This window comes from Ctenopharyngodon idella, chromosome 23 (assembly GCF_019924925.1).
Source record: "Ctenopharyngodon idella isolate HZGC_01 chromosome 23, HZGC01, whole genome shotgun sequence".
NCBI lineage: Eukaryota > Metazoa > Chordata > Actinopteri > Cypriniformes > Xenocyprididae > Ctenopharyngodon > Ctenopharyngodon idella.
In genome coordinates this window covers 6,858,540-6,885,454 of record NC_067242.1, presented here as the reverse complement: position 1 = coordinate 6,885,454, position 26,915 = coordinate 6,858,540, and the positions used below count along the sequence as shown (strand labels likewise).

The 26,915-nt window shown below is 36.5% G+C and overlaps 3 long non-coding RNA genes and 3 gene segments (V, D, J or C); 3 read left to right on the top strand and 3 right to left on the bottom strand.

Annotated features, from left to right (window-relative positions):
• Nucleotides 1-265: 265 nt before the first annotated feature.
• Nucleotides 266-21,921, top strand: LOC127506492 (Ig lambda-3 chain C region-like). The segment is given in 3 exon segments: nt 266-307; nt 394-442; nt 21,467-21,921. Coding segments are annotated over 3 exon segments (408 nt in total).
• LOC127506076 (immunoglobulin kappa variable 1-8-like) lies at nt 4,497-8,275 on the bottom strand. The segment is given in 3 exon segments: nt 4,497-4,887; nt 7,996-8,101; nt 8,212-8,275. Coding segments are annotated over 3 exon segments (402 nt in total).
• Nucleotides 9,238-13,727, bottom strand: LOC127506075 (Ig kappa chain V region 3381-like). The segment is given in 2 exon segments: nt 9,238-10,617; nt 13,654-13,727. Coding segments are annotated over 2 exon segments (378 nt in total).
• LOC127506096 (uncharacterized) lies at nt 10,155-13,372 on the top strand. Its single transcript, XR_007927904.1, has 2 exons — nt 10,155-10,279; nt 13,197-13,372. It is a non-coding gene; the product is annotated as an uncharacterized LOC127506096 (long non-coding RNA).
• On the bottom strand, nt 19,237-20,234 carry LOC127506083 (uncharacterized). The gene is made up of 2 exons (XR_007927887.1): nt 19,787-20,234; nt 19,237-19,697 (listed from the first exon to the last, which is right to left on the bottom strand). It is a non-coding gene; the product is annotated as an uncharacterized LOC127506083 (long non-coding RNA).
• Nucleotides 21,922-24,222: 2,301 nt separating the features above from the next.
• On the top strand, nt 24,223-26,861 carry LOC127506095 (uncharacterized). The gene is made up of 2 exons (XR_007927903.1): nt 24,223-24,956; nt 26,526-26,861. It is a non-coding gene; the product is annotated as an uncharacterized LOC127506095 (long non-coding RNA).
• The last annotated feature ends 54 nt before the right edge of the window (nt 26,862-26,915 follow it).

The window sequence follows — 26,915 nt, the reverse complement described above, 5'->3', positions numbered from 1 at the left end:
GCTTCTTCCCACAATTTATTCAGCAATTTCATGTTAAGTTTGACACTGAAGCATTTAAATTCTGTCACAGACCAGGTCAGAGGTCAACAATCCATGACCATCTAAAAACTGATAAAGATGCCATTATAAAGTGAGTGAATAGAAGTGTTTAGTGTAAGTGACAGATGCATTTTTGGACTGAATATAAACCAATGATTTCAGCCTTCATGCAATAACAAGTATTTCATTTAAAGATGAATATTTAGTGTCTGTTTTCAGCTCAATCATGTTGATGTTGAGAAGATCTGCTGTTGAGTCTCATATCAGTGTGTGTGAGTGTCGTTCGTCTCTTTCTCTGCTGGAGTTTGTGTTCATTTGAGTGTGACGGAGGTTTTTGTACGACGCTTTCACTAGAATGAAGCACTGTGGTGGACTTTCGGTGGAGGAACTAAACTGACCATCAGTAAGTCTCTAAAATTCTCTAATGAAAGTGTATGATATTTTAATTCAATCATTTTATCTATATTTTTAGATTATTTCAGCAAACATTTGTCAACAAGATTATTATTTTATTAATTGCAGTATTTCATGGAATTATTTCATAATTTACTTACATTTTAGTTTCATATTGCTGCCATTTTTCATTTTACATCAATAATTTAACTTATTAGTAACATTTCATTGTATTTAATTGTATGGATGGCAGTATTTCATGATATATTCAATTTCTTGATATAATTTTGTCTATAATGGTAAATTTAACAAGTTTTTTTTTAAATGCATGACACAAAAGTTTGATAATACAGACAAAATAAATCTAGTTCTGTAGTCGTCATCATCAGACAAAGACATTTAGCTAATGAGCATTTTAAAATTAATCATTTAAACTATTAATTTTGCTGATGGATGTGATTGTCTTCACAGAATCATTTGAAAAAGATCAAAAAATCATATTTGAAACTTTGCTGAAAATTTCGATTGATTGCCGAAATAGAAATGTAGTCAAAATATATTCATCAATTTTCATGTGGACAATGTTTTTAAAAATCACACTGAGATTAAAATGTTCTGTAACTTACTAATTCTACAAAAAAGTGTTTTTCCCTTTATTTCACTATTGATTTTGACTAATAATTTTATAATTCATATTGTTTTTAAAAGTCTTTTTTTCTTTGTATTTTAATGTTCTGACTGCAGTACTTTAAAATCTATGAAATTATTTCTTGATCATTTTGTTTTTAATTCCTGGTAGTTTGAAAAATTAAGGTTTTTTAAATGCATGAAAACAACGATTGATAATACAGCCAATATAAATATAATTTTGTTGGGGTCATCAGACAAAAAGAAAGTAGTTAAAGAGCATTTTGTAAATTAATCATTTCAACAGTTTAAACTCAGATTTGATAACGTTTATAATTGTGATTGTCTGAATAGCAGAATATTTTAAAAATACAATTAATATTGAAATGATCATTAAATTTGTTTTCTAGATCTTATAACAACATCATAATATAATCATCAATGGACAATGATTTTCAAAATCATTCTGGGGATCATTTGAAATTGAACTTATAAATTTAAAGTTTAAATTTAAATTGTACAGATGTTCATGTCTGCATCTGTTGTAATGAATATTGATTTCGCTGAGGATATTTTAAAAGTACTTTAAAATATAAAATATATTTGTGGTTTATGTACAAAACCAGCATTTTTGAATTACAGTAAAGATGAAATGATTATATTTTTCACTGCATTATGTCTGTTCCAGTAAAGATTGTAGCTGCAGAGGTAAATATTTGATAAACTGTGCGCTGAAGACTGTGTTTGTGTGTGTTTGTGCAGCTGGTCCCGCAGTGAAGCCCTCCGTGTCTCTGCTGCCGCCCTCTTCTCTGCAGATCTCTGGAGACTCAGCCGCACTGCTCTGCCTGCTCAGCTCTTACTCTCCACAGGGGGCGACGGTGAGCTGGACGCTGGACGGGTCAGAGGTCACCGAGGGGGTTCAAACCAGCGCAGAGAGCGAGCGGGACGGACGCTACAGCCGCAGCAGCGTCCTGAGCCTCAGCAAAGCACGCTGGGAAGGCGCAGATCGCTTCGTCTGCAGAGTAAGACATGACGGAGCTGATCACGAGGCCTCGTTCCTCAAGAGCTCCGAGTGCTGATGTTTCTCCAGTCGAGACGAGCCGTATCTGAGCGTCCGGCAGGATTCACGGCAGTCACGTGATTTACAGCTCAATACTGAAGCAGTCTTTCAATGTGCTGCCATTGCTGTTCATTCAATAAAGCTTCTGAACGCGTTACATTTGTGTCCGACTGCATCATTGATCAGTGTGTCGTTCATTCAAAGTCCTGCACTAAAGTTTCAGCTGCTTTTGATTGATTGTAATAGTTGAGAACAGCTGCATTTAGCAGTAAATGTCAAATGAAGCTCTTGGGGTTTGAACATGGTCACTGGAGACGGAGCTGCTCTATTCTGAGAGGATCACAATCACTAAACCTGCCAATGCAAATGTGATTTTCACCTCAAGCTCACAGTTTCACTCTTTGATTGGTTCAACGCTCTGAACTGGAACACTTTCACTTCTGCTCATGAGAAATGAGTTATGAGTAATACATTTATAAACAGCTTTAGATGAAGGAGCTGCTTGAAAAACATCTTTATGTTACTGATACACCATGACTTTTGTGCAGTTTAATGTACAAAAACAAAACAACACATGGCACCATTATTGTTAGTTTGATTTCATATCAATTTACAGACTATGTTTTTTCAGATTTTGAGCATATTTGAGTCAAACCCGTCTGTCACAGGACAGATCACAGTCTAATAGAGCTGAATTCAGTCATAAGTCAGTTTTGAGCACATGTGTAGTTCCTGTGTTTGTCCTCTGTGTGTCAGTAGTGTGTGAAAGTGTGTGAGCAGCTGCAGTATCAGTTCAGTCACTGTGACTCTGACTGACGGAGGTTTTTGTACGACTCTTTATCACTGTGTGAACACCCAGTTACTGTTGATGTAGTGTGCACTCTGACAGTAATAATGTCCAGCATCTTCAGTCTGGACTCCACTGATGGTCAGAGTGAAATCTGTCCCACCTTGTTCTCCATTCCCACTGAATCGGCTTAAACTCTCATCATAGAGATCATTTACCCCAGTAATGATGAGTTTAGGAGCTTCTCCATGTTTCTGCTGATACCAAGCTAAACCCCAGCTAGTTATCCCAGTATCAGTTTTACACTCTATATTGGCGTTTTGTCCTTCAGAAACAGTCACAACTTCAGGCTGAGTCACAGTGATTCCTCTGGATGCTGTTGACAACAACATTAATGTGTTTAATCAGATGAAATGAACATTAAAGACTCAAAAATGACAAGCTTTCACGTCTGTTACCTGGAATAAAAGCTGCCAGAATCCAGATGAAGCTGCTGAAGAGATTCATGGTGTTTGTTGGTTTTGTACCGTGGTAAACAGCAGTGTGTTATAAAGTGTTTGAGTCTGAACGCTATAAACACTCGGAGCGCTGAAGCATGAGCCGATGCAAAGTGACTCTCTGAGAAAAACCCTCCATCAGTTTATTTCTCTCGTCATTGGCACATACAGAGAAAAACACAAACACAAAAACTCATTGAGGATCTGAGATTCTTGCAGGTGTTTTTATGATGTTTAATTTGTTTTTTTGTTTTGTTTTTTTACAGTAATTATGAGCTTTTATAAGCTGTCAGACTAGCAGTTCAAGTCTGAACATTCAGTAAATGTGCAGCAGTTTAAGACATTGAACTTGTCGTCTGCATGATCTGTTTGTTTGAATGTGTTTGGTGAAATTTATCACTCAGAAATGAAAATGTCCACATACACAAGTAAACAGAATTTTTGTGGCCTTACTTGTGGTTCATGCTAAAATGGCTCATGTTTTATAAGTTTGGAAATCTTTGTTACAAAGAGATAAAATTGCAATGTTTATGTGATGTGTTGTAATCAAATAATTATTTAATGAGAATTTTGCTAAATAGATTCATTATATATTGCTGATACTGACACTGAAAGTGCTGTTTTTTTGCAATCATAATTTTCTAATTATTTTAAACACAAACTAGAAGTTTATTGAAGTATGTTTTAAATTAAACAAGGTGTACCTCATTCATAGAAAGGTTGTTTAATTCCTTCTTAAATCATTATCCTTTCTCAACTGGTCAGTGAACAAGAAAATTCATAATCCCTTCACTTTTTAAATATAATGAATTTTTTTTATGATGATGCTGATAATGGTGGTGACAGGACATCACGTTTGTGTTTTTTTTTTTTTTTTTTTTTTTTAACTAGACCAGGGGTGCCCAACCCTGTTCCTGGAGATCCACCTACCTGCAAAGTTTAGCTCCAACCCTGAAAAACACACCTGAATCAGCTAATTAAGATCTTCAGGAGCACTTGATAATTACTGTACAGACAGGTAGGGGCTGGAGCTGAACTTGCAGGAAGGTAGATCTCCAGGAACAGGGTTGGGCACCCCTGAGCTAGACTGTGGACACTCCTAAGTCAGTTTTGAGCACATGTGTAGTTCCTGTGTTTGTCCTCTGTGTGTCAGTAGTGTGTGAAAGTGTGTGAGCAGCTGCAGTATCAGTTCAGTCACTGTGACTCTGACTGACGGAGGTTTTTGTACGACTCTTTATCACTGTGTGAACACATAATCAGCATTACAACCACCAAGCCAACTTGTTGTGCAGTGGTAACTCTGACAGTAATAATGTCCAGCATCTTCAGTCTGGACTCCACTGATGGTCAGAGTGAAATCACTGTTAGATCCACTGCCACTGAATCTAGATGGAGTTCCTGACTGGAGGAGGTTTGTTGCATAAATCAGGAGTTTAGGAGCTTCTCCAGGTTTCTGTAAGTACCAGGCTAAATAATAATAAGGACTACTGTAATACACATCTCTGCTGGTTTTACAGTTGATGTTCACAGTTTGTCCTGGTTGAGCTGCTGTCATTGAGGGACTCTGAGTGACGGTGATCTGTCCTCTACACTCTGAAACACACAACAAGAAGAAAATCAGCTCAAAACTTTGACAATATACTTGAAGAAATGAATTCATCTCAAACTTGTGCTCCACAAACCTTGAGCAAACGCTGTGAGAGTCCAGATGAAGATGATGATGAAGGTCATGTTGATGAAGATTGTTGTGTGTGTCAGTGATGAAGTGTTAAACTCACAGCACTATAAACACTCTCAGAGCACTGAAGCATCTGATCAATATGCAAATGAACTCATTCTGTATTTAAATGAGGCTCTAAATGAAGGTTCAGGAGGAGCTCGTTCATCTCATCCTGTCAATCACAACATCAAATATATCATGAAATTATCAAGATTCTGAAATAAGTTCATAGATAACTTTTTTTTGTTAATATTTATGTGCTATCCTCACTTCATTACTGTACTGCTATTTTATATTTATTTTTTGCTTTATACTTGAATTGAGTTTGCTTCATAATTGATGAAACTTGCAACATTAAAACTGTTATTTAACTAAACTGCATCAACACTGAACTAAACTGAGTTGAATAATGACACTATTGTCTTTTTAGAGCTGCTTTACAGCTGAAATTGTATTTGTTTCATAACTTCATAATTTTACAACTTTGAAGTTGACATGAAACAAACGTTGCACTCATATTTTTTCCCCTATTGTTGTGATATATATCCAAGTGAAATGGCTTCTGAAATGAACAAATGTAGGGCGGGGCTTGATTTTGTCTGTGGGGAATTGATTGGATGGTTGTGATTTGCTATTGGTGGATCTCATGTGAGTGACAAGTTGCCCCATTCTCATCTTCAGAGAAATGCATGTAGATTACAAGGCACATGAATTTAAAAAAATCACGATGTGCATTGATAAATCATTTATAATCAATACCGTATTATTCCATAAAAAAAACATAAATTGTCCGTTTTGATTTCATAGTGACTAAATGCAACAGATTGTGTTAGTTTTTGAGAACTTGGAATGAAAGTTTGGCAGGCAAGAGAGGAGCACCAGTAATGTGTAAAAAATATACTTTACAAATAGTGTGATGCATAACTATTACATTTAAACATTACATGTTTTATGTACCTTCATCTCAAATTGCTAAAAAATACCCTGTTTAAGGAAGAGTCAAAAGATTGAAAAAAGAAACAAGTGTAACGATTAGTCCAGACTGAAGGTGAGATAATGAACCCAAGTGCAGTTTATTGAAGAATGTGCACTTTCTCACATTAAAATCCACAATGTGAGAAAGTTCAAGAAACTTCTCAACATAATCCTCAAGACTCACTGCTGGGTTCATGGTGTGGGTCGTGTATTCTGTAACGATTAGTCCAGACTGAAGGTGAGAAGATGAACCCAAGTGCAGTTTATGGAAGTAAAGTGAGCAAACAAACAAAGAAACCATTAGACATAAACAGACTTGATGCGCAGACTTGACTATGAGCAGACTTGACTATGAGACTCACCGACAGCAGGGTTACATTAACAATACACGACAAAGTAACATGGGGAAGACAATGGCTTTAAATACAAGAACAAAGAGAACACATGACTATGGCAACCAATGAGCAAGTGACACAAGGAACATGAGAACCAATGACAGAACAGAACTGAAAACCACATGACCATAACCAACCAATGAGAACATGACACATAGACTAAGGGAGAACATGAGGAGCAAGGGAAGCATGACACAAACAAGCAACATATATCAAACTACAAAATAAAAGACATGAAATCATAAACATGAACACAAAACCAAAACATACGCGACAACAAGATAAATGTCAGACCGGGTCTCATCTTACTGGATGTTAAATGAAAATGCAGTATGATGTTCCTGAAACATTCTTTCAATCATTCAAACACCTGCTGTGAACAAGCATTGAAAGAAAGAGAAATAAGAACACAAACTACAACTTACTTCAGCCACAGCCTTAGATGAACTGAAGATAAAAGACATTAAATCTCTGAAGATCTCAGCAGAGGAGGATTAAACAACTCCAGCATTACCAGCTTCACTTATTACTAACCACACTGACTTTATTTCTGTCACACATCTACAGAAGCTCTTATTGAGAATCAACAGAGGTTTAGATGTTGATGTTTGGTTGAAAATGTTTAGTTTGAAGTCACCATTATGGTAATCAGTGTTTGCTTTAGTTGGGCTCTTCACCCTTGACTTTTGTTAAGTTACTTTTTTTTGCTGCGAAGCTGTAATGCTGTTTGTGGAGTTGTTTAATCAGATCTTCAGAGATTTGATGGTTTTTATCTTCAGTTGATTTCATCTAAGGCTGTGGCTGAAGAAAGTTGTAGTTTGTGTTCTCATTTCTCTTTCTTTCAGTGCTTGTTCACAGCAGGTGTTTGAATGATTGAAATAATGTTGATTTGTTAATCAAAATTAAGTTGAAAGAATGTTTGAGGAACATCATACCTTTTAAAATACGTTCCTCTAACGTCAAGAAAACTGGACATTTTTTATATTCCCAGAACCAACACTGAACATTTGGAGAACGTTCTTATAACAAAAATCTGTTTGCTGGGGAGACTCTGGCAGCGACACTGACGGACTTTGTCTAGTTGTTTCTCTCAACTAATGCTTTGATTTCTGACCTCAATATAAAAGAGCTTAATCTATAAAGGGGATTAATTTAGATAGTTTTATTTCAGATGCACGTGTGACGAATTTGTTTCAGATCCTCCTTTGAGCAGCTGCAGTATCAGTTCAGTCACTGTGACTCTGACTGACAGAGGTTTTTGTACGACTCTTTATCACTGTGTGAACACCCTGTTACTGTTGATGACATGTAAACTCTGGCAGTAATAATGTCCAGCATCTTCAGTCTGGACTCCTCTGATGGTCAGAGTGAAATCACTGTTAGATCCACTGCCTCTGAATCTAGATGGAGTTCCTGACTGGAGGATGCTTGCTCTATAAATCAGGAGTTTAGGAGCTTCTCCAGGTTTCTGTAAGAACCAGCCAAAACACTGTCCATCACACCAGGAGACTGGATCTCTGTTAAATTTACAGGTCACAGTGACTGATTGTCCAGTTTGAGAGAGCAGCTCTGAGGGAGTTTGAGTCACTGTCACCTGACCAACAGATTCTGACAAGAGAGAAAGATTAGAAATCACAAACACTTTTACAACCATATATCTTCACAACACACATAAAAATAACAAGTAAATAATGTATGTAATCTTGACTGACACAAACCTCGACATAATACTGCCAGCGTCCAGATCAATATGGTGCTGAAAGTCATTTTTGTTGGTTGTAGGTTCAGTTCTAGTGAAAAACAGTTGTTGATCATGTTTGATGTTTGACAGAGTTATAAACACATGCAGAGCACTGAAGCGTGTGTCGCTCATGTAAAACACTCTCTATGCAAACGCTTCAGGAGTAACAGATTTAAAGGGTTAGTTCACCCAAAAATGAAAATTCTGTCATTTATTACTCACCCTCATGCCGTTTCACACCAGTAAGACCTTCGTTGATCTTCGGAACACAAATTAAGATATTTTAGTTTAAATCCGATGGCTCCGTGAGGCCTTCATAGGGGAATGACATTTCCTCTCTCAAGATCCATTAATGTACTAAAAACATATTTAAATCAGTTCATGTGAGTACAGTGGTTCAATATTAATATTATAAAGCAACGAGAATATTTTTGGTGCGCCAAAAAAACAAAATAACGACTTATTTAGTGATGGCCGATTTCAAAACACTGCTTCATGAAGCATCGGATCATAAATGAATCAGTGTGTCGAATCTGCTGTTCGGAGCGCCAAAGTCACATGATTTCAGCCGTTTGGCAGTTTGACACATGATCCGAATCATGATTCGATACACTGATTAATTTATGATCCGATGCTTCATGAAGCAGTGTTTTGAAATCGGCCATCACTAAATAAGTCGTTATTTTGTTTTTTTGGCACACCAAAAATATTCTCGTCGCTTTATAATATTAATATTGAACCACTGTACTCACATGAACTGATTTAAATATGTTTTTAGTACATTAATGGATCTTGAGAGAGGAAATGTCATTGCTCCCTATGAAGGCCTCACTGAGCCATCAGATTTAAACAAAAATATCTTAATTTGTGTTCCGAAGATCAACGAAGGTCTTAAGGGTGTGGAACGGCATGAGGGTGAGTAATAAATGACAGAATTTTCATTTTTGGGTAAACTAACCCTTTAAGTTGGTTTAATGTGGTTTCATTGAGACTTCACAAAACATTTGACATGTTAATATAATCCTTTATTGATAAAGCAACATCAGATGAACAGGAGCGCTGTTTAATCCGAATATCAGACCGACATCACAATTACAAGTGTGATATTGCTTTTATACAACGGTTTAATGAACAAGAATCTATTATTGAGTTTTTATAGATTCTACATTTCAAAATCCAAAAAACACTTTTCTACATGTTTTTATTCTTAATAGATATTTTCAGTATTTCTGGTGTCACAGGATCATCAAACTCCTCTGAGGACGATGAACATCTGCTCTATTCTGAGAGAAACACAATCTCTCCACCTGATGATGAAATATGAGTTTAACTCGCTCAGATTCACTGTTTGACTTCAGTAAATGACACTGTTGAGGCAGTTTGTGTAATAAATCAGGAGTTCAGGAGCTTCTCCAGGTTTCTGTAAGTACCAGCTGAAGAAGTTTCTCCTGTTCCAGTTTCTCTCCATTGGAACAGAGGTTTGTTCATATTCATCAGTTTACACTGAGGTTTATCAGCTCATGTTATCATCAGATACCAGTTTGTACCTTCTCATAGTTTGGTGAACGAGTTTTCAATAAAAATTCAGTTAAAAGCACAAATTAATATTCTTATCTTGCTCTTTCTTATCAGAGGCTGTGATTGGTGCAGAGGAGGGAGAGGCGTGTCTGAACTGAACTGTTGATCAGGACTACAATTAAAACAGCAGCTAATATAAAACTCTTACTGTCTGCAGTATATAGTATGAATACAGTGTATAGTGTACAAATGACATGTTAGGATGAGATACTCAAATCAAATAACCATGGAGAATTATGAAAATTAACATCTATTATTAATAAAAGGCGGCAACTGAAATCACTCAGATCTCAAACGTGTGACTGATCTATAAGAGCACAAAATCTCTTTCTGACCTCTATAATTATTAAGAGTGGCAGATTAATTTAGATGATTTTATTTCAGATGTTTGTGTGACGATGTTGTTTCAGATCCTCCTTTGAGCAGCTGCAGTATCAGTTCAGTCACTGTGACTCTGACTGACGGAGGTTTTTGTACGACTCTTTATCACTGTGTGAACACCCAGTTACTGTTGATGACATGTGCACTCTGACAGTAATAATGTCCAGCATCTTCAGTCTGGACTCCACTGATGGTCAGAGTGAAATCACTGTTAGATCCACTGCCACTGAATCTAGATGGAGTTCCTGACTGACGGCTGCTTGCTCTATAAATCAGGAGTTTAGGAGCTTCTCCAGGTTTCTGTAAGTACCAGGCTAAAAAATCACCATTGTTCACATCTCTGCTGGTTTTACAGTTGATGTTCACAGTTTGTCCTGGTTGAGCTGCTGTCATTGAGGGACTCTGAGTGACGGTGATCTGTCCTCTACACTCTGAAACACACAACAAGAAGAAAATCAACTCAAAACTTTGACAATATACTTGAAGAAATGAATTGATCTCAAACTTGTGCTCCACAAACCTTGAGCAAACGCTGTGAGAGTCCAGATGAAGATGATGATGAAGGTCATGTTGATGAAGATTGTTGTGTGTGTCAGTGATGAAGTGTTAAACTCACAGCACTATAAACACTCTCAGAGCACTGAAGCATCTGATCAATATGCAAATGAACTCATTCTGTATTTAAATGAGGCTCTAAATGAAGGTTCAGGAGGATCTTGTTCATCTCACCCTGTCAATCACAACATCAAATATGTATCATGTAATCATGACATACCAATAAGTGTAAACTTTAAAAATGTAGCATAAAATTTAGAACAATTCAAACCACATGTGAAAAAACACTGCATGAAAATGAAATGTAGATGAAACTTATCATCATCTAAGCAAAATCATCTTGCACTACATGACTGTGCCACTAGAGGGCGGTGTGAACAGACAGACACACCACTGATGAACAGGAAATTTATTTGATGGGGCTCCAGTGTGTATTTAAATGGTTAAACCATAGACATAATAAATACATAGACGCCCTACTGGCTGCTTTGGACTGTTGCTGCCATACGTCAGCGAGTCCGCCATATTGTGCGGGGCAAGACTCCTCATTAAACAAATGGAAGTAAACGGGGAGCTGCGGCTTTTCTGGACAAAAAGCGCAATAAAGTTTACATTTCTTAACCGATTCCAACGGTTTATGATCTGCTTGGAGTACGAAAAAGGTTTTGTCTCCAATTACGATATTTTAGCTTTTTCCCTCGTGCCTTTAGCTTTTCCTCTTGAATCACATCACAGGATGTCACAGGACAATTTCAAGTGAATATGAAGATAATTTGCATCTCAAAACCTTATTAATCATTTAATTATCTATAGGCCTAAGCATTTCACAGATTTAAAGGAATTTATTTCGATTCAAATGGATTGCAACAAAATATAAAAGGATTGGGCTTAAAAGATTTCTTATCCTGTCGCTCTAGTGGACAACATTAAAAGCACAGCTTGCTCTACTTATAAGCCGATCATTAATAGATCCAGTAAAACATTTGAGATACAGCGGCAGAAAATTTTTATTACAATTACAGTACAATATAAATTGTATGTGGTTTTATTCTATAGCGTATTATTATTATTATTATTAGCCTATATTATTATAAATAGCCTAAACATACAATTGAGTATAAAAACAGTAAAATATAGTATAATGTAGTAGTAATATAATAATTATGAATAAAATAGCAGATAGTATATCATAAATTGTAAAAAAAAAATATAGTCAAAAAAAAAATAAAAATAGCAAATAAAATAGTGAATAGTACAATCATATAATAATATAAGTTGTATAATGAAATCATAATAATAGGCAGATGAGGTCTCTTGTAAATGCAGAGAACAGTCCACTGACAGGCTTTCTTCAGCCTTCCTTGAGGTTTGTGTTGTCCTGGTTCCACTGGCTAAACTGGGGAAAAAATATAAATGAGCCACGATTAGATCAATCAAATCACCTGCTCTTCGGAGATGAGTCGGTTTAGGTCTATCTGTAATTCTGACAGCCAAGGTCCTCTGGCTTCATTGCACGGAAGACTCACTTGCCATTTTGATTAGTTAATGATATAAACTCAGACTTCATAAGAATCATGTAAACTTTATATTATTTCTTATAAAGTCTCAGTTTTCATAGATAACTAGCATTGTCGTTAGCTTTTAATAGTCTGAATTTGGTGGTCAACTAGCTGTCAAAACAATGTTATAATGACCAAATACAACCAGAAACAACTGTTCAGACTTACATGTGAAAGGTAACTCTCCAATATGTGGTTTGGATTGTGTGATGATTTGTAAAACCTCAAAATAGTCAGGCATCTTTTCTTCAGTCCACTTATGAGAGTTACGGCACGTTGCCCCGCACAATATGGCGGCGCCATTGATGTGAGATCCAGTGACCAATAGGGCGTCTATGTACTTATGTCTATGAGTTAAACACTATATATTATAGCATTTTATGCAATTGCAGTCTGTTGATGGAGTGAATGCAGTGATCTCATCATTGAAACAACATTTCTGCACTCAAGAAATGCTTTCACCATAACTAACAATGCAAACACGATGTAAATACAGTAAGAGATTCATTGTGTAGTGTAAGAGCGTCACTGATTATAACAGGAGTTTCAGGAAGTGTCCAGATAAACTCACGCTGTGTGATCGACAGCTTCAGTTCCTCAGCTCTTTACTGTATAACTAAGATTAGGAAGAAAAAATAATAAAAGTACATGATCAAAAATATCAAAGACTTTAAAATATTGAGAGAGTGGAAATGAGGATAAATAAACCATAAATGATCTAAAAATGATGATAACATCAAAAGAATTTCTAATTATCTTAAGAAATACTGATGAAGCTCAACAAAGCTGATATTAAGATCATATTTGTGTTTCTGCACTGATGAGTGTGTGTGAAAGTGTGTGAGCAGCTGCAGTATCAGTTCAGTCACTGTGACTCTGACTGACGGAGGTTTTTGTACGACTCTTTATCACTGTGTGAACACATATTTACTGTTGATGTAGTGGTAACTCTGACAGTAATAATGTCCAGCATCTTCAGTCTGGACTCCACTGATGGTCAGAGTGAAATCACTGTTAGATCCACTGCCACTGAATCTAGATGGAGTTCCTGACTGGAGGGTGTTTGTTGCATATATGAGGAGTTTAGGAGCTTCTCCAGGTTTCTGTAAGTACCAGGCAAGACACTTTTTGCCACTACACCAGGAGACTGGATCACTGCTAGTTTTACAGGTCACAGTGACTGATTGTCCAGTTTGAGAGAGCAGCTCTGAGGGAGTTTGAGTCACTGTCACCTGACCAACAGATTCTGACAAGAGAGAAAGATTAGAAATCACAAACACTTTTACAGCCATATATCTTCACAACACACATAAAAATATCAAGTAAATAATGTATGTAATCTTGACTGACACAAACCTCGACATAATACTGCCAGCGTCCAGATCAATATGGTGATGAAAGTCATTTTTGTTGGTTGTAGGTTCAGTTCTAGTGAAAAACAGTTGTTGATCATGTTTGATGTTTGACAGAGTTATAAACACATTCAGAGCACTGAAGCGTTTGCATAGAGAGTGTGTTTTACATGAGCGACACACACTTCAGTGCTCTGCATGTGTTTATAACTCTGTCAAACATCAAACATGATCAACAACTGTTTTAAACCAACAAAAATGACTTGGTTTAAGACAGGTTTAAGTTGGTTTAATGTGGTTTCATTGAGATTTCACAAAACATTTCAAAATATTAATTGCTGCGGTCTATTTAAAAATGTTTAATTTGAATGAATGATTCTGTTTTAAAATTTGTTTTGAATGAATGATTCAGTGACTCATAAATACTTCACTTGTTTCATTACTGGATGAATCAGCATTTTTGAATGAATCTTTTGAAGGAATGATTTAATCAAATACATTTTACAAATACAAATAAATTTTTTAACAGTCATTGGTATAATCGATACAACCGTTATTTAAAGTTCCAAGTTACTTTCAAAACTATCGTTATATCTGAACTGTAAACTTTGATATCAATACTTCTGTGATAATTTGAATATTTGTAAAACAGAAATAATATTATGTTTTATGTTTTAGAAGTACCGGTGTATGGAGGACAAGAAATGACTCAAGTATAAATAAATGAATAAATACATAATGCATAAATAAATAAATAAATATAGAAATGCGTAAATAAATATATGAAGAAATAAATATAGAAATACATAAATACATACATAAATAAATAATTAAATGCTGAATTAAATAAATAAATAAATGCAGATGTGCATAAATGAATGAATACATAAATTTTGTCAAAAGTGTCATTTTTAATTGTGCTATTTTTGTACCATTTGTTATACTACATTTATTTATGTATTTCTACATTTATTTATTTTTACATTTATTTATTTCTGTATTTCTGTGTACGTATGTTAATAAGGTAGGCGGTCCTAACCTCTCTCAGTGCAGGATTGGTTAAACAGGATTGTTATCGTTACGGCTGTACTACTGTGGATACTAGTTCTGTTAAATATGGCGGGTTTTTTAAGCACCATTGATCATGCATCAAGCAACTATCTTCTGTTTCATTTGGAACGTGTAGTGGATGATTTAGTTCAGCTCAGAGCTGATATGGATGTGGACCTTGATCCAGCTGTGTTCGCCGGTCTTCAAGACGCAGCAGGCCAGCTTCACATGCGCTCAGAAACTGAGACGTCACCATACCTTTTACCTTATACCTAACTTTAGAACACTGCAAACTGCACACTTCATTAACTAAAACAACCTTTAATCATAAGAAAATGCCATCAGATAAAAAAACAACTTTACTTACTCGTTGATTCTGGTTTTCATCCTCCATGCTGAAATCTCCTTTAGCTGGTGGTGGTAGCTGTTTTTAATGTCTGATACTACTAATAACAACAACAACAACAGAACACAGTACATAATTATTGTTATTAAATGAAATATCTGGACATTTAACATTTATTTAGTAACATTACAGATTGATCTGAATAAACAGGGTAACTTTGGTGTATAAGACAGCAGGCTGTAGCTGTATTTTGTGCAAACGATATAAATCATAATGTGATTTTGTAGAAATTGTAATCAGGTGCTAAAAAAGAGTACCAATTAAAATGTCTTTACATAAAGGACCCAATCATGGAACAATGCACAGTACAAGTGCAGCGTTGAGCTTCTTGAGTCTGTTCAGTAAGGAGCGTTTTGATTGGTGGATTAAAAGCTCACTGCGATTGGCTAAACAGACCATCCTCCAAAAAAAGATATTTATGAATCTTATCCTGCCAGGAAGGTCTCAAAAACACCACACACAAATTCAAAGCAGTCCACACATATGTGACAATTTGCAAATGCAGATTCAACGATCTATAAATACATGTAACATCATTCATAAATGTGTGATGGGAATTAATTCAAGAACATGATATATACATATGTGTAAACATTTTAAATTTATTTAGGTAAGATGCATTTGTGTGAGCATTTGAGGAAATATTTATGCTTTTACTTGTGTATTTATGAATTGTGTTTTGAATTTACAGATTTTATAAACGTGAATTGTGCTGTGCATTTATGAATTTTGTTTTGTAAATGTATTATTTTTGAGGCTGATCTGGCTCCATATTCTCAATACTCCACTTTCGAGGCATGTTAATGGCTGCCAATTTCAGCTAAAGAAGCACGCAACATCTGGTAGGTGATGCTTGCTCACTCTCATTGGCTGTCGCGGGTATCCCGTCAGAGGCAGCCCGATCAAGAGTCCTAAATATCAAACATGTTTGAGATCGGGGACGCTCCGTCTCGATCAGAAGCAGTTAAATAATCGTAATGGCACCACACAATAGAGGATTTTTTGGACAAAAAAAAATGTTTGCGACAAGCCTTGAATCAGGTGGCCATCCGCGGGGTGCAAATTGGGCTCAAAATTGGGCTTAAAATCTTTAAATGTGTGGCCAGCCGTAGTGTTTAATGTTCTTTTGTCTGAGTTTTGTGAGGTCACCATTGTGCTGAAGAGAAGAGCCTGTGCTTCAGTCCAGCAGAGGAATGAAAGTCAGTGATGTTGTGTTGTGTTGCTTTATTTAAAGGCAGTAACTGTATAGTTGTTGATGCAGTGATAGTTATATCAGCTTGTGTGTGTGTGTGTGCTGTTGTTGGCTAATGGTTAACTGCAAGAGATTTACTTTTTTGCAGAGAATGTTATCTAGCAGAATCACTGAAGGAAAGAAGAAAGAAAGAGATGAGCAGAAACACAAGAACTACAACTGACTTCAGCCACAGCCTTAGATGAAATCAACTGAAGATAAAAGACATTAAATCTCTGAAGATCTGATCAAACAACTCCACAAACAGCATTACCAGCTTCACTTATTACTAACCAGACTGACTTTATTTCTGACATACATCTACAGAAGCTCTTATTGAGAATTAACAGAAGTTTAACTCTCATGTTTGTTTCAAACAAACAAACAAACAAACAAAAAAAGTTAAGCGGCCAACCAATGGAAACACCATTCACCATCATGGTAACCTCAAATGAAGTTTCTGTTTGTCTCTTTTTTTCTTCTTTCCTTCAGTGATTCTGCTTGATAACAGGCTTGTTAATGCTGAGATGACTCTATGAACATATATATTGTGGATCAGATAAGGTCCAGTTCTGGTTTATTTCTTTGCTCTTGGCTGACATGTGGCATTTCTATGGCCTGCTTGTGGCCCAGATCTGGCAAACAGGAGCGGTCCGCCCAAGTGCCATCATTCCTGCCACATGCGGCCCAGATCATGTGGCAGATGTGGGCTGGATCTGGGCAGGTAAACATTTGGCACCCTGTGCTGTCATGCATTTTATAATGTTTATTTTTTTTACTGTGCAGCTGCAGTATCAGTTCAGTCACTGTGACTCTGACTGACGGAGGTTTTTGTACGACTCTTTATCACTGTGTGAATGTTGCATCACCCGCACAACCACCATTAGGACCTCTTCTGCAATGAAGACTCAGACAGTAATAATGTCCAGCATCTTCAGTCTGGACTCCACTGATGGTCAGAGTGAAATCACTGTTAGATCCACTGCCACTGAATCTAGATGGAGTTCCTGACTGACGGGTGTTTGTATAATAAATGAGGAGTTTAGGAGTTTCTCCGAGTCTCTGTAAGTACCAGACAAAACGATCAGCCCCAGTATGTCTGAACACATCTCTGCTGGTTTTACAGTTGATGTTCACAGTTTGTCCTGGTTGAGCTGCTGTCATTGAGGGACTCTGAGTGACGGTGATCTGTCCTCTACACTCTGAAACACACAACAAGAAGAAAATCAACTCAAAACTTTGACAATATACTTGAAGAAATGAATTCATCTCAAACTTGTGCTCCACAAACCTTGAGCAAACGCTGTGAGAGTCCAGATGAAGATGATGATGAAGGTCATGTTGATGAAGATTGTTGTGTGTGTCAGTGATGAAGTGTTAAACTCACAGCACTATAAACACTCTCAGAGCACTGAAGCATCTGATCAATATGCAAATGAACTCATTCTGTATTTAAATGAGGCTCTAAATGAAGGTTCAGGAGGAGCTCGTTCATCTCATCCTGTCAATCACAACATCAAATATAAGTGTGAACTTTAAAAATGTAGCATAAAATTTAGAACAATTCAAACCACATGTGAAAAAAACACTGTTAAAATTAAATGTAGATGAAACTTATCATCATCTAAGCAAAATCACATGAGCAAAAGTGTTTTAGTGATCATCAGCTCGACTGTAATTCGGCTGCAGGTACGAGACCGCAGGTGATCACAGCTGTACTGATGACAGAAACCCTTCAACAGTTTCATTCATGTTATCTTGCACTACATCACTGTACCACTAGAGGGCGGTGTGAACAGAGAGACACACCACTGATGAACAGGAAGTTTATTCGATGGGGCTCCAGTGTGTATTTAAACGGTTAAACACAATATATTATAGCACTATATGCAATTGCGCCCAAAGTCACAAACAGGTACTGTAGTCCTGGCCTAAAGTCATTGGTTGAGCCAAAGGATACATACAGGTTGCCTAATATAGTGCCCTACAAATTGGATGTAACAGATTATATGTCCAATGTAAGACAAACTCTTGGTCTTCAGACAGCTTTAATGCACATGTACATCCTCTAGCATAATAGGATTAACTTGTAGCTTGAATTGTTATTGGGATCTTTACAGCTTTTAATCGTGTAGTAGACAATAGTAATACAATGGCCATGTGTCTTTTAAAATAAAATACGTGTCTTTAAGTATCTCTTTATGGAAGTATTATTCTATGTATATTAAAATAGACAGATAATATTGTCTCTTTCCTTCAATTGAACGGCAATACATTCAGTCACGTCTGGCAACTTGACAAATATGTTTTCAATAGTATAAAATGAATATTAATATAAAAATGAATGATCTGTAAGTATTTTGCAGATTACAGTTTTTTTTTTTGCAAAGTAATTATATTGGGCTTAATTAAACTTTATGAAACTATAATGAATTTAGGCCTATATGCATTTTTTATACTGCAGGTCAATCTATTGAACCATTTACAGACTTTCAAAAAGAGATCTGAGAGGATTTGTTGTCCTGTGGCTCCCTCTGTCCTTCATCATAAGCTGGGACATTATTTAATATAACTCCGACTGTATTCATCTGAAAGAAGAATGTCATATACACCTAGGATGGCTTGAGGGTGAGTAAATCATTGGGTAATTTTCATTTTTGGGTGAACTATCCCTTTAAAATAGCAGGCTAATATGAAACTCTTACTGTCTGCAGTAAAAATGACATGTTAGGATGAGATACTCAAATGAAACAACCATGGAGAATTATGAAAATTAACATCTATTATTTATAAAAGGCGGCAACTGAAATCACTCAGATCTCAAACGTGTCACTGATCTATAAGAGCACAAAATCTCTTTCTGACCTCTATAATTATTAAGAGTGGCAGATTAATTTAGATGATTTTATTTCAGATGTTTGTGTGACGATGTTGTTTCAGATCCTCCTTTGAGCAGCTGCAGTATCAGTTCAGTCACTGTGACTCTGACTGACGGAGGTTTTTGTACGACTCTTTATCACTGTGTGAACCACGGAATGCTCTCAGGCCAGTATAAACTCAGACAGTAATAATGTCCAGCATCTTCAGTCTGGACTCCACTGATGGTCAGAGTGAAATCACTGTTAGATCCACTGCCACTGAATCTAGATGGAGTTCCTGACTGACGGCTGCTTGATGCATAAATCAGGAGTTTAGGAGCTTCTCCAGGTTTCTGTAAGTACCAGCTGAAATAGTGTGTCCCAGAATAACTGTACACATCTCTGCTGGTTTTACAGTTGATGTTCACAGTTTGTCCTGGTTGAGCTGCTGTCATTGAGGGACTCTGAGTGACGGTGATCTGTCCTCTACACTCTGAAACACACAACAAGAAGAAAATCAACTCAAAACTTTGACAATATACTTGAAGAAATGAATTCATCTCAAACTTGTGCTCCTCAAACCTTGAGCAAACGCTGTGAGAGTCCAGATGAAGATGATGATGAAGGTCATGTTGATGAAGATTGTTGTGTGTGTCAGTGATGAAGTGTTAAACTCACAGCACTATAAACACTCTCAGAGCACTGAAGCATCTGATCAATATGCAAACACACTCCAGATCATTTCCCTGAAGACAGCAGAAACACTGTTTTGTCATTTAGTATCTTTGCTAATAAATTTCTATTGATCATTTTCAGAAACAGACACTCCTGATTTACTTCATGTTATTTTGGGTGGATCTTCTCCCTCTAAACACTGTTTTAATGATCAGTTTCATTCAGACTTTGATGCTGAGAGCATTTAATACCTGTGCTGCAGATTTGATATCATCATGATACTGTAGAACAGGTCAAAGGTCATCCAATAGAGAATGACCATCTAAATCTTGCTGAAGATTTCATTATAAAGCAGGTAATTAGAATTAGCAGAGTTTAAATCATGCTTGTTTGTGATTGTGATGAATGAATTGTCATGCAATAACAAGTATTTCTTTAAAAGATGAATATTTAGTGTCTCTTTTCAGCTCAATCATGTTGATGTTGAGAAGATCTGCTGTTGAGTCTCATATCAGTGTGTGTGAGTGTCGTTCGTCTTTTTCTCTGCTGGAGTTTGTGTTCATTTGAGTGTGACGGAGGTTTTTGTACAACGCTTTCACTAGAATGAAGCACTGTGGTGGACTTTCGGTGGAGGAACTAAACTGACCATCAGTAAGTCTCTAAAATTCTCTAAAAATGCTTAAAATTATTTATTTTTAGGATATAAGCAAGCATTTGACAACATAAATGTAAAATTAAAAATATGTTAAAGTGAAAAAAATATCTATTAATTGCTAAATGTCATGGTAAATGTAGTTGTTTCATTATTTTTTTTAAATTTGTCTGCTATTTTACAAATACATTTTATATTCAGTGATATTTCATTATGTTTATCTTTTTCCATTTCAGTTCATATTTCATAATTGTTTTTAAATACTGTTTTTCGTGTGTTACATGAGTAACTTCTGATATTATTATTTGCTAACATTCATTGTTTTTTTTCTTAAATATTGCAGTATTTTCTGACATATTCAATTATTTCTGATTATACATATTCTTGGTAAATTAAGGTTGATTAAGTTTTATTGAAATTTAAGTTTCCTAACGTGAACAACATAATTATAGTTTTGTATGCTTTGTCATCAGACAAAAGAAAAAGTTCATAATTTGAACCTAAATTTGCTGATATTTATGATTGTGTCTTAAGAATATTTATTAAAAAAAATAATGAAATGATCATTTAAGATTTTTCTCACTATAAATATTTAATTGTGAAAAATGCTTTTAAAATCAGTTTGAGGTTAAACTGTATTTTACTCAGAAAAGATCAAATACTATAAGAATTGCTGTATATCATGTCTGCTTTAGAGAACTGATTTACATTGAGAAATACATGATACATTTAGTAGTGAATATTGATTTCACTGAGAATATTTTCAAATGTAATTCAAGATATTTGTGGTTTATGAATGAAAGCAGTGATGTGGAGTTACTGTAAAGATGAAATGCTTGTGATTTTTTATGTCTGTTCCAGTGAAGATTGTAGCTGCAGATGTAAATATTTGATAAACTGTGCGCTGAAGACTGTGTTTGTGTGTGTTTGTGCAGCTGGTCCCGCAGTGAAGCCCTCCGTGTCTCTGCTGCCGCCCTCTTCTCTGCAGATCTCTGGAGACTCAGCCGCACTGCTCTGCCTGCTCAGCTCTTACTCTCCACAGGGGGCGACGGTGAGCTGGACGCTGGACGGGTCAGAGGTCACCGAGGGGGTTCAGACCAGCGCAGAGAGCGAGCGGGACGGACGCTACAGCCGCAGCAGCGTCCTGAGCCTCAGCAAAGCACGCTGGGAAGGCGCGGATCGCTTCGTCTGCAGAGTAAGACATGACGGAGCTGATCACGAGGCCTCGTTCCTCAAGAGCTCCGAGTGCTGATGTTTCTCCAGTCGAGACGAGCCGTATCTGAGCGTCCGGCAGGATTCACGGCAGTCACGTGATTTACAGCTCAATACTGAAGCAGTCTTTCAATGTGCTGCCATTGCTGTTCATTCAATAAAGCTTCTGAACGCGTTACATTTGTGTCCGACTGCATCATTGATCAGTGTGTCGTTCATTCAAAGTCCTGCACTAAAGTTTCAGCTGCTTTTGATTGATTGTAATAGTTGAGAACAGCTGCATTTAGCAGTAAATGTCAAATGAAGCTCTTGGGGTTTGAACATGGTCACTGGAGACGGAGCTGCTCTATTCTGAGAGGATCACAGTCACTAAACCTGCCAATGCAAATGTGATTTTCACCTCAAACTCACAGTTTCACTCTTTGATTGGTTCAACGCTCTGAACTGGAACACTTTCACTTCTGCTCATGAGAAATGAGTTATGAGTAATACATTTATAAACAGCTTTAGATGAAGGAGCTGCTTGAAAAACATCTTTATGTTACTGATACACCATGACTTTAGTGTAGTTTAATGTACAAAAACAAAACAACATATGAATCTACATATCAATTTACACACCCAGTTTTCTCTGAATCTGAGCATATTTGAGTCAAACCCGTCTGTCACAGGACAGATCACAGACTAATAGAGCTGATTTCAGTCATAAGTCAGTTTTGAGCACATGTGTAGTTCCTGTGTTTGTCCTCTGTGTGTCAGTAGTGTGTGAAAGTGTGTGAGCAGCTGCAGTATCAGTTCAGTCACTGTGACTCTGACTGACGGAGGTTTTTGTACGACTCTTTATCACTGTGTGAACACATTTTTACTGTTGATGTAGTGGTCACTCATACAGTAATAATGTCCAGCATCTTCAGTCTGGACTCCACTGATGGTCAGAGTGAAATCACTGTAAGATCCACTGCCACTGAATCTAGATGGAGTTCCTGACTGGAGGGTGCTTGCTAAATAAATCAGGAGTTTAGGAGCTTCTCCAGGTTTCTGTAAGTACCAGAATAAATAATATCCCAAAGCAATATGATAATACACATTACTGCTGGTTTTTCAGTTGATGTTCACAGTTTGTCCTGGTTGAGCTGCTGTCATTGAGGGACTCTGAGTGACGGTGATCTGTCCTCTACACTCTGAAACACACAACAAGAAGAAAATCAACTCAAAACTTTGACAATATACTTGAAGAAATGAATTCATCTCAAACTTGTGCTCCACAAACCTTGAGCAAACGCTGTGAGAGTCCAGATGAAGATGATGATGAAGGTCATGTTGATGAAGATTGTTGTGTGTGTCAGTGATGAAGTGTTAAACTCACAGCACTATAAACACTCTCAGAGCACTGAAGCATCTGATCAATATGCAAATGAACTCATTCTGTATTTAAATGAGGCTCTAAATGAAGGTTCAGGAGGAGCTCGTTCATCTCATCCTGTCAATCACAACATCAAATATAAGTGTGAACTTTAAAAATTCAAACCACATGTGAAAAAACACTGTGTGAAAATGAAGTGTAGATGAAACTTATCATCATCTAAGCAAAATCACATGAGCAAAAGTGCTTTAGTGATCATCAGCTCGACTGTAATTCGGCTGCAGGTACGAGACCGCAGGTGATCACAGCTGTACTGATGACAGAAACCCTTCAACAGTTTCATTCATGTTATCTTGCACTACATCACTGTGCCACTAGAGGGCGGTGTGAACAGAGAGACACACCACTGATGAACAGGAAATTTATTCGATGGGGCTCCAGTGTGTATTTAAACGGTTAAACACTATATATTATAGCACTATATGTAATTGCACCACCCAAAGTCACAAACAGGTACTGTAGTCCTGGCCTAAAGTCATTGGTTGAGCCAAAGGATACATACAGGTTGCCTAATATAGTGCCCTACAAATTGGCCGTAACAGGTTATATGGTCAATGTAAGACAAACTCTTGGTCTTTAGACAGCTTTAATGCACATGTACATCCTCTAGCATAATAGGATTAACTTGTAGCTTGAATTGTTATTGGGATCTTTACACACTTTTAATCGTGTAGTAGACGATACAGCAATGGCCATGTGTCTTTTAAAATGAAATATGTGTCTTTAAGAATCTCTTTATGGAAGTATTATTCTATGTATATTAAAATAGACAGATAATATTGTCTCTTTCCTTCAGTTGAACGGCAATACATTCAGTCACATCTGGAAACTTGACAAATGTGTTTTCAATAGTATAAAATGAATATTAATATAAACATGAATGATCTGTAAGTATTTTGCAGATTACAGTTTTTTTTTTTTTTGCAAAGTAATTATATTGGGCTTAATTAAACTTTATGAAACTATAATGAATTTAGGCCTATATGCATTTTTTATACTGCAGGTCAATCTATTGAACCATTTACAGACTTTCAAAAAGAGATCTGAGGTGATTTGTTGTCCTGTGGCTCCCTCTGTCCTTCATCATAAGCTGGGACGCCACTCTCTCGTGAACGTGCGTATGACAGCTAGCGGAAGCTAGAGATTACAGTTTATAAAGTTTTAAATATGGATATTTTTCTTACACAAACGCATCGCTTCGCTTCAGAAGGCCTTTATTAACCCCCCGGAGTCGTGTGGACTTCTTTTATAACGGATGGGTGCATTTTTTCTGTCTTTAGAATTTGACCCACCATCTACTCCCATTATAAAGCATGGATTAGCCTGGACATTTTTTTATATAACTCCGACTGTATTCATCTGAAAGAAGAATCTCATATACACCTAGGATGGCTTGAGGGTGAGTAAATCATGGGGTAATTTTCATTTTTGGGTGAACTATCCCTTTAAAACAGCAGCTAATATAAAACTCTTACTGTCTGCAGTATATAGTATGAATACAGTGTATAGTGTACAAATGACATGTTAGGATGGGATACTCAAATCAAATAACCATTATTATTAAAATTAACATCTATTATTTATAAAAGGCGGCAACTGAAAACACTCAGATCTCAAATGTGTGACTGATCTATAAGAGCACAAAATCTCTTTCTGACCTCTATAATTATTAAGAGTGGCAGATTAATTTATATGATTTTATTTCAGATGTTTGTGTGACGATGTTGTTTCAGATCCTCCTTTGAGCAGCTGCAGTATCAGTTCAGTCACTGTGACTCTGACTGACGGAGGTTTTTGTACGACTCTTTATCACTGTGTGAACACATCTTTACTGTTGATGTAGTGGTAACTCAGACAGTAATAATGTCCAGCATCTTCAGTCTGGACTCCACTGATGGTCAGAGTGAAATCACTGTTAGATCCACTGCCACTGAATCTAGATGGAGTTCCTGACTGGAGGGTGCTTGCATAATAAATCAGGAGTTTAGGAGCTTCTCCAGGTTTCTGTAAGTACCAGGCTAAAAAATGTCCATAAGAACTTTGATAATACACATTACTGCTGGTTTTACAGTTGATGTTCACAGTTTGTCCTGGTTGAGCTGCTGTCATTGAGGGACTCTGAGTGACGGTGATCTGTCCTCTACACTCTGAAACACACAACAAGAAGAAAATCAACTCAAAACTTTGACAATATACTTGAAGAAATGAATTGATATCAAACTTGTGCTCCACAAACCTTGAGCAAACGCTGTGAGAGTCCAGATGAAGATGATGATGAAGGTCATGTTGATGAAGATTGTTGTGTGTGTCAGTGATGAAGTGTTAAACTCACAGCACTATAAACACTCTCAGAGCACTGAAGCATCTGATCAATATGCAAACACACTCCAGATCATTTACCTGAAGACAGTCACTCATTAACAGACACAAAATACAATTGCTGAAGTGAACATCTAGTAAAAATCAGTCTTTTTCATATCATTCAATCTTCTAATAGACAAACGGTTAAAAATTGTATCATTCAATTTCTGAAAACATCTACAAGATCAACTTCAGTATATTAATCTGAATATCTGCTGTGAGACTCTGAGAATATTTTTTACTGTAGTTGGATTGAAACGTCACTGTTAATCCCCAAATTTGACACCAAATCCATGTGTGTTCCTGCAGTTTCTGAACAGACATGAGGATCATCACACACGAGTCTCTGTCAATCACTGAATCAACTGAGTTTGATTGTGAGTCGCGTCACACATGATAGAAACATCTTCACGTTGATAAATCTTTATAAAATAAATATAAAATATATGGTGACATGTTTTTGATGGTGGACAACAGCTGTTGGGTAATCTGGTCTTTAATTTTAAAATTAAATTTTATATCATTGTTAATTCTTCCATACATAGATATTTATATGAATTATATTCATTATGATCTGCTCTGAAATTGAGGAATGTGTTTATATGATGCTGATAATATCTGCTTTATGAGGGATGAACTTAATAAATCAATAGACTTATTAAACTGATCAAGCAGAACATGTTTATGATGCTGATGATGATTCAGTTTAGAAAGAAGAATAAGGATAAATCATAAATGCAGAAAATCAAAAAATGTGGTGAAGAATGGAAAAATATCAACTGAAGTGAAGATCAAAAGTGACTGAATTTCTACATAAAGGATGTAATAGGATAACAGGAGAAAAACATGTCTTCTAAAAAAAAAGGTTAAAACTGATTCATCTCAACAAAAGTGATGTTCAATAAGATCATATTGAGTCGTTTCTGCACTATTGAGTGTGTGAAAGTGTGTGAGCAGCTGCAGTATCAGTTCAGTCACTGTGACTCTGACTGACGGAGGTTTTTGTACGACTCTTTATCACTGTGTGAACACATATTTACTGTGGTAACTCTGACAGTAATAATGTCCAGCATCTTCAGTCTGGACTCCACTGATGGTCAGAGTGAAATCTGTCCCACCTTCTGCTCCATTCCCACTGAATCGACTTAAACTGCTATCATAAAGCACATCTACAGAACGAATGATGAGTTTAGGAGCTTCTCCATGTTTCTGCTGATACCAAGCTAAACCCCAGCTAGCTATCCCAGTATCAGTTTTACACTCTATATTGGCGTTTTGTCCTTCAGAAACAGTCACAACTTCAGGCTGAGTCACAGTGATTCCTCTGGATGCTGTTGACAACAACATTAATGTGTTTAATCAGATGAAATGAACATTAAAGACTCAAA